General features: G+C 39.2%; 1 protein-coding gene across 2 annotated transcripts in view; it reads right to left on the minus strand.

Annotated features, from left to right (window-relative positions):
• The window catches only part of fam189a1 (family with sequence similarity 189 member A1), a 122,439-nt gene that overhangs the window by 14,544 nt on the left and 93,339 nt on the right, over positions 1–14,556 (minus strand). Inside the window, exons 3-4 of one of the 2 annotated variants that reach the window (XM_026166783.1) lie at positions 7,430–7,540; positions 4,058–4,222 (exon numbers count right to left, since the gene is read on the minus strand). In XM_026166783.1, the coding sequence (XP_026022568.1) occupies positions 4,058–4,222; positions 7,430–7,540 (276 nt within the window). The remainder of the gene's footprint in view (positions 1–4,057; positions 4,223–7,429; positions 7,541–14,556) is intronic. The other variant, XM_026166792.1, reaches the window with a different exon arrangement.

A 14,556-nucleotide genomic window follows, 5' to 3' on the forward strand; every position in this document is an offset into this window, starting at 1 on the left:
TTTATTCATGACCTGAAGATGTAACCTTTGTCATTGCTCCCAGTTTCTTTTTTTTCCCTGGATCAGTGCTTCTTAACTGGGACTCCTGAGATAAACATTGTTATTGCATCAGTGTAGCTAGTCTAAAGACATAGCCTGACTCCTTTTTATCCAGATTTCATGACCTGAATGCAGGACTTCAGACCCTATCTTTTAAAACTGATGGATGGATCAGAAAACGGTTGTTGTAGTTCACTAGGGCAATGATGCCTTCCCATTACTGCATGAGTTCCAGAGCAAAAACAATATGTCGAAAGCTGGCGAGCAGCTTGTCGTCAGGGCTCACTTCAGCAGAATACACGTGCAGTTTCATGAGTATTTTCAGTGAGAAGCAGGTAGTCAGGTTGGATTAGAAACCCTTTTGCAGCGACAACTCTAACACGAATGCCAATTGAATTAGAAAGTCAATGATTGATGTGGCAGCCGATAAAGCTCTGAAGTGGAGTTTGCAGAGAAGCCATTAACTGAAATTTTAGATGATGGTGCAAGGTGAATACAAAAAAGTGGGTTTGCACTCATAAAAATGTGAATGAAAAAGGCAGAACAGCAAAAACTGGGAAACCCTGCAGTGCTATTCAGTCTTTGTGTGACAGAAAAACAATTTGCTTTGGATCCAACTATGACTGCACATTGTATTGGATTTTCTGAAAGTTTGCAGTGATATTTAAATCACAATATATGCCTCATATAAGTCAATAAGGAACTCCTAAACTTTGGTTTTTACCATTGTGTGAGTTACTGCAAAAGAAGAAAATCATTTTTTATGGATTCCTGGCTGAAACCTGTATGAAGATGACACACGCTCACAAGTTTAAAACTCATCCCCCTATCATTCAAGGGCATACTGATGGTACACAAACTCACATTTGGCATCAGTATGAAAGGGAATACAGTACCTATCCCTAACTCCAAACACCAGGAAGATGGTGCACTTTACAGATATTTTATTATGCTGTCCATACAGGCAAAGCAAAGCAAAGATGTCTGTTCTTTGTGCTCTAAAGAACCTTGCATAGAGGGTAACAAAAGATACCAGCAAGACAAGTCTTTCACTGTGAGTCTAAAACCATTATTTACCAAGAATACAAATAGAGAATATGTCTGGGAATATGGCCTTGCCTTGCTGTTGGCAGATGTTATCCTTCTGAGTTTTACATGTGGAAGGTGCCAAGGCAGACAGAGAAAATAAGCAGCAAATACAATAAATACAAAATCACTCTGTTGATTTTTTGATAACACTGCTGAATGCAACACTCACAAAAAAAATTGCTGGCAACACTTAGCTAAAAGCATCATTGTTTTCTAAAAAAGATTAATCCACTGTGTACCCCTGCAGGGAGCGCAGAGGTGCAACTCAGTACCATCATGTAATAGATACACTCTTTGTGAGCTGGCTGACTGTCAGATGTTCTCTGTTGATCATCTACGTATCCTGCTGTGCAGCTTTGATAGTAAAGACTCTACCCTGAGACAAAGCTGAGATTACAGTAGCGCACAGCTGCACAGGGAAACAAACCTGTGTCTAACCACTGCATGCACTGCAGCACTGAGTGATTTTTCTCAGCGCAAGAATCAAGAAATATTTACGATGGCTTTGTGTGACTTCGAATTTGGTAGTGCATCTGCCACACAGATGTGAGAAGATGCATTTCTTTGATTTCCCTTGTGACTACAACATTCACGATGCCACCATAAATCCTGCCCGGCAAAGAAAATTAATAACGCCGCCAACACGTAAAGGGTGTAGCATGGCTGCTCAGCAGATATTTAACCTCTGAAAGATACCTTGCCCCAGGTCAATCAGGTTAGTGAATAAGGTTACACATCCGCCCCTTTACAGGAAATCGCAAATTACCTCAGTACTCCCCCTCACTGATGATTTATAGCCCCGGGCAGAGTAATGAAAAGAAAAATGGGGTGGAAATTAATGTGCCAGCACAGAGCGAATGACAGACATTGGCAGCAACGGTGGCTGGTTTAATTTTCTTGTTTTTTTTTAAGAAAAGCGCTACTGCTGAGTAACAACAACTAATAAGCGAATGAGAAACCAATTTTACTCAGTCCACCTGCTTTTATAATTCAGGACACTGTGTCGTTTAGTGATCGAGGCACTATATGAGTTCATTAGAGTCAGCAGTCGTCTAACAGCCATCTGAAATAGCCGGAGACTTGTGTGTGACAGCTTCCTCACAGACATAACTCAATACATCTGACTTCTTTGGCACTTAATAAAGGTTTATAGCACCAATTCTCCATCTCTTCCAAAGAGTTATGATTACAGTGACAAATGTAGTTGATCTTTCCTCTTTTCATAAGCATGCTTCATCCTGAGAAGTCTTTTATTTGGTTATCAATGTTTTATAATCAATCAAGGATATAAAATGAATGGATATGATTGTCGTTATGCAATAACGGCGCAGTAGGACAGATTATATATTATTCCCTCTTATGCTGCGAGTCAAGATAATCTACCGAGGTCATACTCTTGCAAACTAGAGCCAGCCCAGAGTAGATACTTGCTGCATACTAAGAGGTCTGCCTATTGGGGAAAGACAAATGCTTTTGCTGCTTTCTGCTCAATTAATCTGAGAAAGAAACCCAGCTTTGTTTTGTATTGTTCCCTGACGGCAAATGCTACAGTAAGAAAAGAAATCTGAAACCTGAGGTTAGTCTGGTGACTCTCAGAGGATGTAGCTCTAAAACCAACATGTTGACCAGCTACAATTCTAACTATGGAACCATATCTGTAGGTTTGTTCGATCACAAACAAAAACATCGGTCAAAGACACAAAAGAAGATTCATCCTAAAAATATTAAGCTCAGCAATTTAACCTAAGTTGTTGAGATGTTTCACTGAAAACTGCAACATTCCCAATCTTGGAACTATTAATATCTGTACAAAACTTTGGTAACAGTTTATATGCATGACCTGCATCTAAGGGTCTCACTCCGATGTAATTAAAAGAATATCAGGGTATGTTAATTCTAGTTATCTACAAATACTTAAAGGTAGGTTCACTAGAATGAAGTTAAAGGAAGAATAAAACAAAAATAAAGGAAACAACGAAACAATTATATTGTAAGTACATTTAAGTACTGTAATTTTTATGTATTGCATAACCTCGGGTATTTTAGCAGACACAAATTGTTCTGTAAATAATTTTAAGTATTTTGTAAGTAATTTCGAGCGGCGCATACCTTCTGGTTATTTTACATGAAAACTGACATATATTATAATGCAAGTAAGTTTAAGTTTTACATTTTCATTATCCTGATGTGCATGGCGATGTTCTATTATTCAAATGTCCCTTTCTTTTACCAATATTAATTATATAAGGACTATTCTCCCTTTCCAGCTCAGAGAAAAAAATAAATACCATAACAATTTGCAGGCCTATGTGACTTTATACTGATGGAGCCAAGTCTGGCTTTTGTCCTTACCGTGTAATTACATTGTAATTTCAAATTTTCAAATTAAGTACATTGAAATTCCATTTAATTTAATTGGGAAAACACTCTTAGATGCAGACCATATTATAAAACGCTACCAAAATTTCATCCAACAGTTTTTCAGTCTGGATCAAAGTGTTGCTCTCCACTGAATGATACTGACGTCACATGAGCCATGACGTAGCATGACTAAAAATAGAGAGGAAAGATCATGAAAAACAACATTTGCAGGTGACAAACAAGCACCAGGAGGTGGTTTATGGATCCAAACTGAGTTCTCCCTGACACAGTTCAATCAGACCTCAATTTCCAGCTCTGGATTGCAAAAACACAAGAAGGCAAGTAAATGAATAAATGATGGGCATTTTTAAAAAAGGCAGCTGTTTGGATTTGTGTCTCAGTCTGGCCTCCCAAATGTCTCTAAAAATGTGACATCACTGAGTCGTTAAAGCTGGCCATGACGGTTTTTGCCAAACAACTACCAGACAAATGTAAAGTGTAGTTCAGTCATACAGAATGTTTTTATGTTAAAAAAAATATACCAGTCACAATATACAAACAGACACACCTTGAGACGTATACGTATCGTATTGCAGTCCCTCAGTGGATTTAGCTTCAGCGTCTCTCCCAGGCTGTTGCAGCTTGAACTTTGCTTCTGTAGCTCGCAGCATACACACACTCCATCGCTGTCAAACTTGAGCTGGGGGGGTGAAGGAGAGAACACACATCCGCACTCATGCATGCATGCCACATACACGGAAACACACAGGCACACACACACACGTCACACACACACATACACGCACAAATCAGGCCTGAGCTTGGTTTTCTGATGTCACTTTTTTCTGAAGATGAGTGATGAGCGACATATTTACCCCTGACATAAAACATATTCTCAGTTACAGGGCGTGTAATCAAAAACTTTGATGACAAAGTTCACAAAACGTATTTCGCTGTGATTGAGAAAGGCACCTGCACATGCATAAAGAGACAAAGGACTGTGAGATATGATGAGCTTCCCAGTAAAGGACAGCGGTAGAGCATACCTCTGCTATGTGTCCCAGATTGAGAGAAAGCAGGACATGAACCCAACAAGTATGGGTTAATTACATTGGGGAAAGGAGATGAAGAACATTAATATTTCAGTCACGACTGTGGGAGGGTCTCTGGGGAACCACATAAAGCGGTGAAGTTGGTGTAGTCGGCTGCTCCCACTTGCATAAGGACAAAAGCTGCTTATAATGTGGAAGTGCTCAGGTTAGTGGGTTGGGTGCCAGATGAATCACCAGGGGCTGCATCAGTCATGAAAAAGATAGAAACCCCTGGTACTATGAATTAAATTAAAAACAAATCAACTAGGAATCTCATTATGTAAATCTGCATGATGTTTTGATTGTGTTGTGAAATGGGAGCTCACTCAAATACCTAAAGATATTTCAAGCTTGAAAAGTCCTAATTCATAGTTCCATTCAGATATGTCCGAGGTAGAGATATGACGAGATCAAATTTTCACTCGGCTGCTATCAAGACCAAAAGAAATCACGACAAAAAATGAAATCAGGTGAATGCAGTGTGATTGATGTTAACACGAAAAATGTAAAGGACACCAAAGCATCCTAACATAAATAAAATAGCATGAACAAATGTCTCCGATATATTCAGATGCACTACAGATATATATACACTACAGCGAGGCTAAAATACAGCACCAATGTGCAGTGACTTAATCAGGCCACAAACTGTAGAAACACCTGTGAGTCAAGTGCTTGGCACCACAGGCTAACAGAGCAGTTAGCTCAGAGCGCTTAAGGTGCAGAGAGGAGCAAAGAAACTGCAGGATAAGAGAAGACAACAAATCTGGAATTATACTAAAAAACAAGTCCTTTATGGTCACATTAGGGAAAACAGTGGTGGAAAACAGCAGCACGAGCAGAACTATTGCGATAGTGTTCAATGAACTCGCAATCTTGTTGCTGTAGAAATGAATGCTGGGACAGGTACTTTGCATTAAGACAGCGATAAAATGGTGAAGTCAGTCTTTTGTTCGTTTGCGACTGAATAGGGTCAAGTTGGCAGTTACATGCTATCTCTTTGTGTTGATATGACAATTAAATCAGTGAAAATTGCAAATCTGTTATATACACAGAAATTCACATTAACTGCTTAATTTCATCGTCCTGCCAGAAACCTGGAGGTTTGAAACTTAGATTAGATTCACAAATCCTTCTACAAATAGTGACGCAGATGCTGGCAGTTTAACTGCAAAATGATATAGAAGCTCACCTCAGCCTTAATTTTATTTTATAGGAATATAACCAGAATGAAACGAGCGCTGAGTCTCCTGTTGCAGACAAGTTGCATTGATCACTGCAGACTGACTCCAACTGATTGCAGTGTGTTAGCAATCTGTCTGTGTTTATAAATTAGATTGCGATAATTTTTAAACATTTACCAGTCTGTCTGAGAGTGACTGCTATTCGAGTCTGATGCAGTGATTGTTGGGAGACAGGTTGCTTCCCACAAGGACACCAGTGATCAAAAGTGGCTGCCCAGAGTTTGAGGGTGTTGCATGCTCAGTAGCTTCTTGCAATTGATTGCCAAAAGTGAAAAGAGTTTACTGCAATCCCTGGGCAACCACTGATTTTTAGCAGTCACAAAGAGGTGAAACTGCAGTCTAGTAGTTCATGACAAGTAAGAGTTGCAACAAACTGGAAAGTGTGACCACAACTGTTCTGGTGGTGGATTATTCTCTAAATATCATGTGAATTTTTAAAGTTCACATGATATCTATTTTTCACTTTTAATTACATTTCAGAAACTTTCCTCAAGACATTCACTGAGTTGAGTTAGAAGTTCTCCCAGCTTTCACGCCTCTGCCCAGCTGACCAATCAAAGCATGAAGTGGATGTAGACGTCAGGACAACAGTTTGAGAAAGTTACACATATTGCTGGTGACGGCCGCTCCGACAATTCTGACATTAAAACATTTGGGGAGCGGAAATTTCCAACAAGAAGTGACAAGCGCTTCTGGTGGCGTATTTTGGGCCCTTTAATGTATCTGTATGCTTGAACGCACCGTTACAGTCGGGGTTTCTCACCGTCTGCTGTGTTTGTTTTGACCACACTTTTTAAAAATGTCTCCCAACTTTATCGGAGTGAAACAGAAAGAAAGAAAAAACATTGGCTTTCTCTTTCAGAGTTGTTTATCTATTTTATTTCAGCTCTCTGTGATTCTGGCAGAGATGGATGTGTTTATTGGGAGCCATTAGTCATCAACAGACAAATAGTTCAGCTGACTTTCGGTGCTGACTCAGTCCTGCAGCCTGTTTGGAACAGAAGCGCTGCCCGTCAGCCCATCGTGTGCTCGCATTCATAGATGTAGGCTCCCATGCAGACAACACATTTCTATTAGTCACTCACTCTTCATGATCCCTTTCGACCATATATATTGTTTCCACTTTTATTCACAGCCTTAGTGCATACCCCTACAAATGTTAGTGATAACATATCAATATTAAGATCCATTACTTGTCATTGACTGCTAGTGGGTCAACTCAGGTGTTCATTCTGGTGACAAGGGGTTATGGTTATGAGTTCTAGACATGAAAAATGTTGATTGGCTGCTCTGTTTGGTGAATATGAACTATGGACAGACTGGCTAGATATACTATTCAGCAAAGTTTTGATTTGATTTGATGTCTGTGTGCTCTGATTTTACAAATTTATTTATGAAAACAAGAGCTTTTTTCTGTATTTTGTATGAGTCAAGTTCAGTACTAGGTTCAATTCACTGTCTAATCAGTACAGATCAGAAACACTGCATCATTTCTTCCAATTATTAAGTTTAAGCCTCCAAAAAGCCACATTAAAAGATTAATGTCTTTTTTGGAGTGTACTGCAAAGCTGGAGCATGCATGGGCTAAGGTCCAGTTGGTCTCACCAGCTGACAGTCTTCCAGAGAGTTGACAAGTTGAGCGTTCTGGCAAGAGAGGATGGAGCCCGCCAGGTTTAGCATCACACAAACTGCAGACAGCAGCATGAAGAATGTGATCTGTGAGAAAAAGAGAGAACGAAGAGAGAAAATATTTGAATCATAATGGTATTAATGGCAAATTGTAGCTTGTTGCTACTAAAATTGATTCAGCGCTTTCTGATACTGTTGCTGAAAGTAGCAGAGGCGCAGTGTACTTCTCTAATCAATCGTTACTCACAGTGACTCTAACAGATCACCAAAGAGGAAATTAGCTCTGATGTCAGGAGAAATCAATAACCTGTTCCCCCTCAGGCCTCCACAGTCTGAAGGCACACAATGACACAAGAAACAACTTACTGAGGGATTGAAATTCAAAACTTATTTCTGTTTCTCAACATCATCACAGCTGTGAAGTAGCTCATCTCTCTCAGACACACATGTACAACCTCAACAGATGTAATATTGTCTTACACTCTAAACCAGTGGTGGTGTCTCTCCCTCGACCCCGTTTTCCTGGGGGTAAAGGTTTCTTTTTTATTTTCTTGGATATCAATCCTGTTAGTGGAAACATGGCTTCTATTCCTGCCACTTGACATTGCAGGTCAAGCGTAAAAGAAAAGAGTTTTAAAAATGACTCCTGTCCAGGAAACTGAAAACCAGTCTCCTGCATTGTGTACCAAAACTGACACCACAGCTGCATCTGATTGAAAACTGTAATATGGAGCTATTCCCAAAGTTTGCTTTTGCAGAGTGTTGGGACACTGGAACAGCATTAGCCGAGGACACTGAGGTCACTAGAAGGAGGAGTTCGATGCGTAAAAAGGTTATTGGGAACACACATAAACAGATGGAGAGGAGGAGAGCCAGACAAGGAGGTGGAGAAGGGAAGGAGCTGGAGGTGGCATGTAATAAACAGATGGAGCGATAAGTTTAAGTGCTTTTTTCCATGACAGAAAATTGAAAGATTGAGGGGCTGATGGGAAAGCTTGAGGAGCAACTCCTTAGATGGCAGAAAGCAAATAAATAAATAAATAAATAAATAGAAGGAAAAGAGTGAGGATGAATGCAAACAAAAGAAAAAAGAAACGAAGGAGACAACCGGTAATAAATGGGGACAGAAACATGCAGGGGAGGAGACAGACAGAGCATGACTCTGGAGTCCCATGGTGCATCGGTGGTAATGATGTGTATATCTTCTTAATTAGTATTTCATTTGAATGTGATATTAGCTGTCTGGTTCGGTGGCGTAATAGCTGCGCAAGAACAATACCAGACTGAGCAATCTGGTCTTCAAGAAATGTATTATTAAAAAAATTTCCATACCTCTAAAACAAGGAGCCTGTCTCATATATTTAATACCGACGTGGCACTACGCATGTTTTTGAAGTTCTGCACTGCAAGGACACAACTGCGCTCAGTAACTTGCTGCCCGACCATTGGTGACATCTTGAGAGACATTAGTCAAAAATAGACTTCCCATCTATTAAAATAAAAAAAAATGTTTCAAAGTGGATGACAAAACATGTCCAACATGAAGGACATAATGTTGTTTCAACCAAACAGCACAGGATGGCCACGTGCCGTGAGCAAATTCCTTGCTGTTGTTGTTTAAATGCAGTTATAATCAATATTTGGATTCCTCCATCAGCAGATAAACATGACAGTGTCTCTGGTGAATGGATTTGGATACTGAATGAATCACAATCTGCACTACAAGCTGGACATGCAGCTGAACACTTTGTCTAACAACAATCACCACAAGGACAGACACAAAGACAACGACTCAAAACTCCTTATTGTAAATTATTTTTAATTTACTAAATCACTGTAACCTAGTCATTTCCCAGCTTTTCTGATAAATGTAAATTATATGTTCTTCTTCTCCTCAATCTTTCCATTTATATTAACAGCAAGCTATTGCACAAACTGAGAGCATAATCACTTATGCGTCTTTCACTTACACCCACACTGACCTGTTACCAGTTAATCTAATTAGCTGCAAAACGTTTCCTTTTAGCACCACTAACTTTCTTACTTACCAGCCTTCTGTTGGCTCATTCCACTTTTTTTCTTTTTTTGCAATCAAATTCAAAAGAAAATAAGCTAAACAAGCTTTTTCTTAACATGGCAAATTTTCTCACTTTGATATGTTTTCCACAATCTAGTTTTAATCAAATATGTGTTCACGAGAACTGCAAATTACTACATTCTGTTTATATTCACAACTTACACAGTACCTCTTCACAAACAACTGCCAGTAATCTCCGCCAACAACTCACAACTGGTTCATTAATAGGCATTTTTCCCTCATGACCAGTTGATTAAGTCATCTGAGCGCAGTGATAATCTGTTTGATGAAAATATAATGCCAAACAAATAGCTGTGGCGTTATACTGTAAGGTTCATATTCTCTGTAGCTCTCTAGTGTTATAATTATTACAGTAAGAAACTGTTTTGTTTTTTATTTCACAATAAGTACAATTTTTTGATACTGTCAAATCTAGCTGCCAGCACTTTTCCATAATTTAACAGAATACATTTCTTACAGAGAGTGTTTTTCTTCCTTTTAAGATGCATGGAAAATGATACGCAGCGTGTGGCTATACATAAATCTGAACTGTACCGCTTGAGCTAATTTATAAAACAATAGCTAAATCATGAAAGCACGTATACACACACACTGTATAGTGCTGTCAAACACACTGTCATATAGGGAATTTGATCAATTGTCTCCTTGACAAAACATTAGCTCATTATCATCGATTAGATGCATCTGTAAATAGCAGCTATGACTGATTTTCTGACTGCTGGACAAAGTGTGGAAGTGTCTGTGTACACAGGGCTGACATTTGTCAGCCAAACCAGCAGGATCTGCCTGTTACGGTTTAAAAAACATAAACACACGGATCTACTGTTTCTGCTCATTCTTTCTGACAAGTGTTTTGAAACTATCTAACTGAGGTTTGTAAAAAGCAACATCACTAATGCAAGGCTGTGCTGCACAATTTTCTCTTGGCATCCTGGATTTATTATTCTCTATTCAGGTTGCACCCAGCAATGGTGAGGGCTCTTTTGGTGTGGAAATTAATACGGTATTGTAGATGAATATGGTAATAAGCAGAGAAACAGACGTTTTGTCACAATATCCCCAATTGGTTCATCCTGTATTGACAGTAATAGTTAACATTTGCAGACGGCTGTTTTGTGGAAGTGAACAGGAAGCAGAAGGCATTTTCATTAGTTCAACTGGGGCTGCAGAAGCATTTAACTTGAATGATGCCACGACAGAAAATACCATGATGAGGTTATTGTAACGTGCAAACTGATGACAGTAAAAGCTCCTTGGCTGACACACACGGCCATAAGTTGCACATTATTGAAAGCACTCCGTGTTTGCCTTGTTGCCTGCTGAGCCAGTCAGATACAGTACTGTGCCTCAAACAATTACCAACTGCAATTCAAACAGAGGAGAAAACTGTTTTTCTTTATCAAAGCTCCAGTGACTGCTGGAGTGCGGCGCCGTAATATCATGTTTCTTTAAAAGGATATTTAATTTCTAGTCGGGCGCATTTGCATAACTGTTTCGTGAATCTGTGTCAGATCTTACAATTACCCTTTATCTCAATATATGGCTACAATAAAAAGCACACAGCCATGAAACAGAAGAGCAGGTGCAGCCAACTTCATCGGTTCAGATTTACTATGCCGCTCGTGCAGACACCCAAATGTGTGTGTGTGCATGTGTGTGTGTGTTTCTATTTTAGAAAAGACCACAAATAAATCCCTTTGATTTGTCCTCCCCAGGCCTGTGTGATTGAGGCTCTCACCTGTGCACCGCAATGTTTTCTCATTGCTGAACTGATTGTCATGCCTGGCCTCATACAATACTTTCTCATTACCATGTAGGATCACACAGCACCATTAGCAGCTAGTCATTAATTACTGCTGTGCTGGCCTCTGCATGCCAAAGAGGAAAACACACACACAAAAAAGCCACACACACGGCACTCGGTCGTGGCAGATTTACGCTGCATGTCATCATCACATCGTTTAACACTCTCTACGGAGGAGAATACACCATAATACAATCACCATTCATCTCCATCAGACACACATAGATTAGCATATAAGGCCCAAGGTGTGCCGCTGTAATTCTCCATAACTGTCACTGAGGCTCAAATCATTTGGTTGCAGCTTAGCCTCTTAGTGTTCTGCATCCAGTTTGTTCTTCACATGCAAAGAAAAGTGATGATGCTTTTTGTATGGATGCATGCATCCATACAAAAACTGTAAAACTGCTACAGTTATATTGTCCGGGGCAACATTTTCCCAAGCGTTTTCTATGGATTTCTTAAAGGACTGGAAGCTGCCTGATTGCCTGATTTATTTCTATGAAAGCTGCTCACTTTTCATACTCTGAAAAACACAGACTATAAAAAGAGCTCTTAACAATAGTGATAGAAAAGTCAGTTGACTTGCATGGCGATCAGAAGTCTTGCTGCTTCAGGTTTTCTGATTCGTATGATTAAAAAAGATGTGATGAATATCCATCCATCTTCATCCATTTTCATCCTTCCATCCAGGTCGCGGGAGTGCTGGAGTCCGTCCCAGCTGCCACAGAGCAGGAGTTTGAGTACACCCTGGACAGTGCTGACTGGAACATCTGTTACTGTTACATCCATGATATTCCAGAGCGTGGATGGTGAAATAACCTTCACAGCCCAAAACCACTCTGGGTGGCATGTTTTTTGTCATATTTTATTTTCATCTCAAGAAATAGCCCAACCAGCAAGTCAAGTAGTATCATTCTATCAAAGCTGCAAGCGTTTCAAGGATGCTCACAATGACAGTAAGGCAGTGAGTCATTCCCAAATCATCAAAAATGCATGTTTGATACTCCTCTGCATTAGAAGTTAAAATTTAATCTTATCAAGGGGCATATTTGAAAATCAACCCAAGTAGTCTGCAAAACACAAACGTCCACAATGAACTCCTGCTTGGCATATTTACAGTCTTTGTGCTACGCTAACCAGCTGTTGGCTGTAGCTGCATATTTAACAGAGAGTCGCGTTGATCTTCTGGCCATCACAAATCTCCAAAATGCCAAAGTAGTCCTTTAAGAATGTGGACTTTTAAAGGAATTCAGAAGTTGTCAATTCAGCGGTTTATATAAACACTCAACTATACATTCATCTTTAAAAGTTCTGTCTAAAGAAGCAGGGCAAAAAGAGATGTATGTGCTGCAATCTCCAATTCTCTGTGTTAAAGCCCTTTTCCATGTATGTGCTTCCATGACCACCATCACAAATAAGCCTTGTGCTGAAGAGCTGAACTCACATTGCTTTATTATAAGCTTACTAAAGGTATTTAATTGAAAAAAGATCAAAGGAAACTGGGGGCTCTTACTGCATATCACCAAATGACAATGTCAGCAGTATTTTCAGCAGGAATAATGGAATATTTTATAGCCTGAAGCTGCCACATTTGCACAGCTGTCATACAGAAAGTACAGTATGTTCTAACAAGACATTGTACAGTTGTGTGCAAATCTTTCTGGCAAATGAAATAAAAAATAAAATAAATAAAACCAAAAACAGAAATGAATATGAGCTTCTCCTAAATTTTTAATGGAGTGCAACTTGTTTTTCATGAAGCATAGGTCACTACTGTAACCCCACCCATCACACGCTGTTAGCGGTGTGAGACGCACAGCATTAAGCTCCATCTGCACATTTTCAGCGTTGTTCAGGTTAGGTCATATTAGTGTTTCTTAAAGCACAGTTTGAGTTCTGCTTTCATAACAACCAGTCTCTTTTCAGTGTTTGCTTCTTGTCTGGGTGCACGACATTTGCATCAAGAATTTGCTGATGTTGTGCAAAGTCTGTCAGTTTGGCGAGTCGAGTTTTCTACCTCTGCCTGCTACACAAGCCCAATGCTTGGTTAATATTTAAGGAAGACTGAGAAAGAAAATCCTCTACCAAGGCCAATGCCCAATATGGAAATTTTCATGAAGGGGAATCAGATGTGTACCGAAATTTAATGGCTTCTCCTTTTGCCCATGCTCCACCTCTCCACTAAGAATTACAAAATTTAAAAAAAAAAAAAATCTTGCTGGCACATTGTTGGTTAACTTAATTTGAACTTCATTTGTCCATAGCACTTATTTTTAAACTCCTAGCTCATCCAGATGTTACTTAAGAATTCTTTTTTTTTCACATGCCACAACCTCATTTGAAAAGTAGGGTGTGGTAGTAACTGCATTAACAACGCAAGACAGACTAACTTAACATTCATGTTTGCTGACTGTGCTGTACTTTTTTTTTTTTAACTTACAAAATGATAAGCATAATTGAAAACAGTATTTGCACAGCTACTCTGGTTTGTGGAGCGAGGCAGATGCAAAGGCAGAAATTCAAACAGCCATCGGCTCATCAAAGATGCACTGAAAGTGCAAACCACAGCATGTTATGGATTTCAGAGTACACCTTGTACTCACAAATCTCACAGCTTCGAGTGGATATACAGCATTTTTTAGTGTGTATGAGAACCATCAGAAGTCTGCCAGTTAGCTTTGCAATGATAATGCTGTAATACCCACCATATATCAGTACCAAGAGATGTTTTTTAACCAAGATCTAGGGATAGAAGTTACTGGATTTTAAAGATCTTAGTTTTTAGTTGGGGCTATGTCGAACCCCTAATCCAAACTAATTCACACTCGACACTGAGTGCTTAGAGCTGTCAAAACCTTAATATTGAAGCTCAGAGCTCAGCTGATGTTTTAACCAGTATTTTATTCAATCATAATTCCATCAATCCATTTCCTTAAAGTGGAGAGTCATTAATTTTACTTTATTTGGATAAAAATCATTGATAAAATTGCTCTAATTCTCACTTATTTTAATACCTTAGTGAAGACTTTCAAAAAAAAATTCTGCAGTGTTTTTCAACAAAGCATGTGTTAATCAAGTGAATTGGGGTCTTATTAAGAAGGAAAGACAAGTTAAAGCAGGGAATGATTTATGATGTGTCTTATCAGGCAAGCGACAAATTACTAACATATAAGCTCTCACATATCACATCAGTTAAAAAAC

This window comes from Astatotilapia calliptera, chromosome 1 (genome assembly GCF_900246225.1).
Source record: "Astatotilapia calliptera chromosome 1, fAstCal1.2, whole genome shotgun sequence".
Lineage (NCBI taxonomy): Eukaryota > Metazoa > Chordata > Actinopteri > Cichliformes > Cichlidae > Astatotilapia > Astatotilapia calliptera.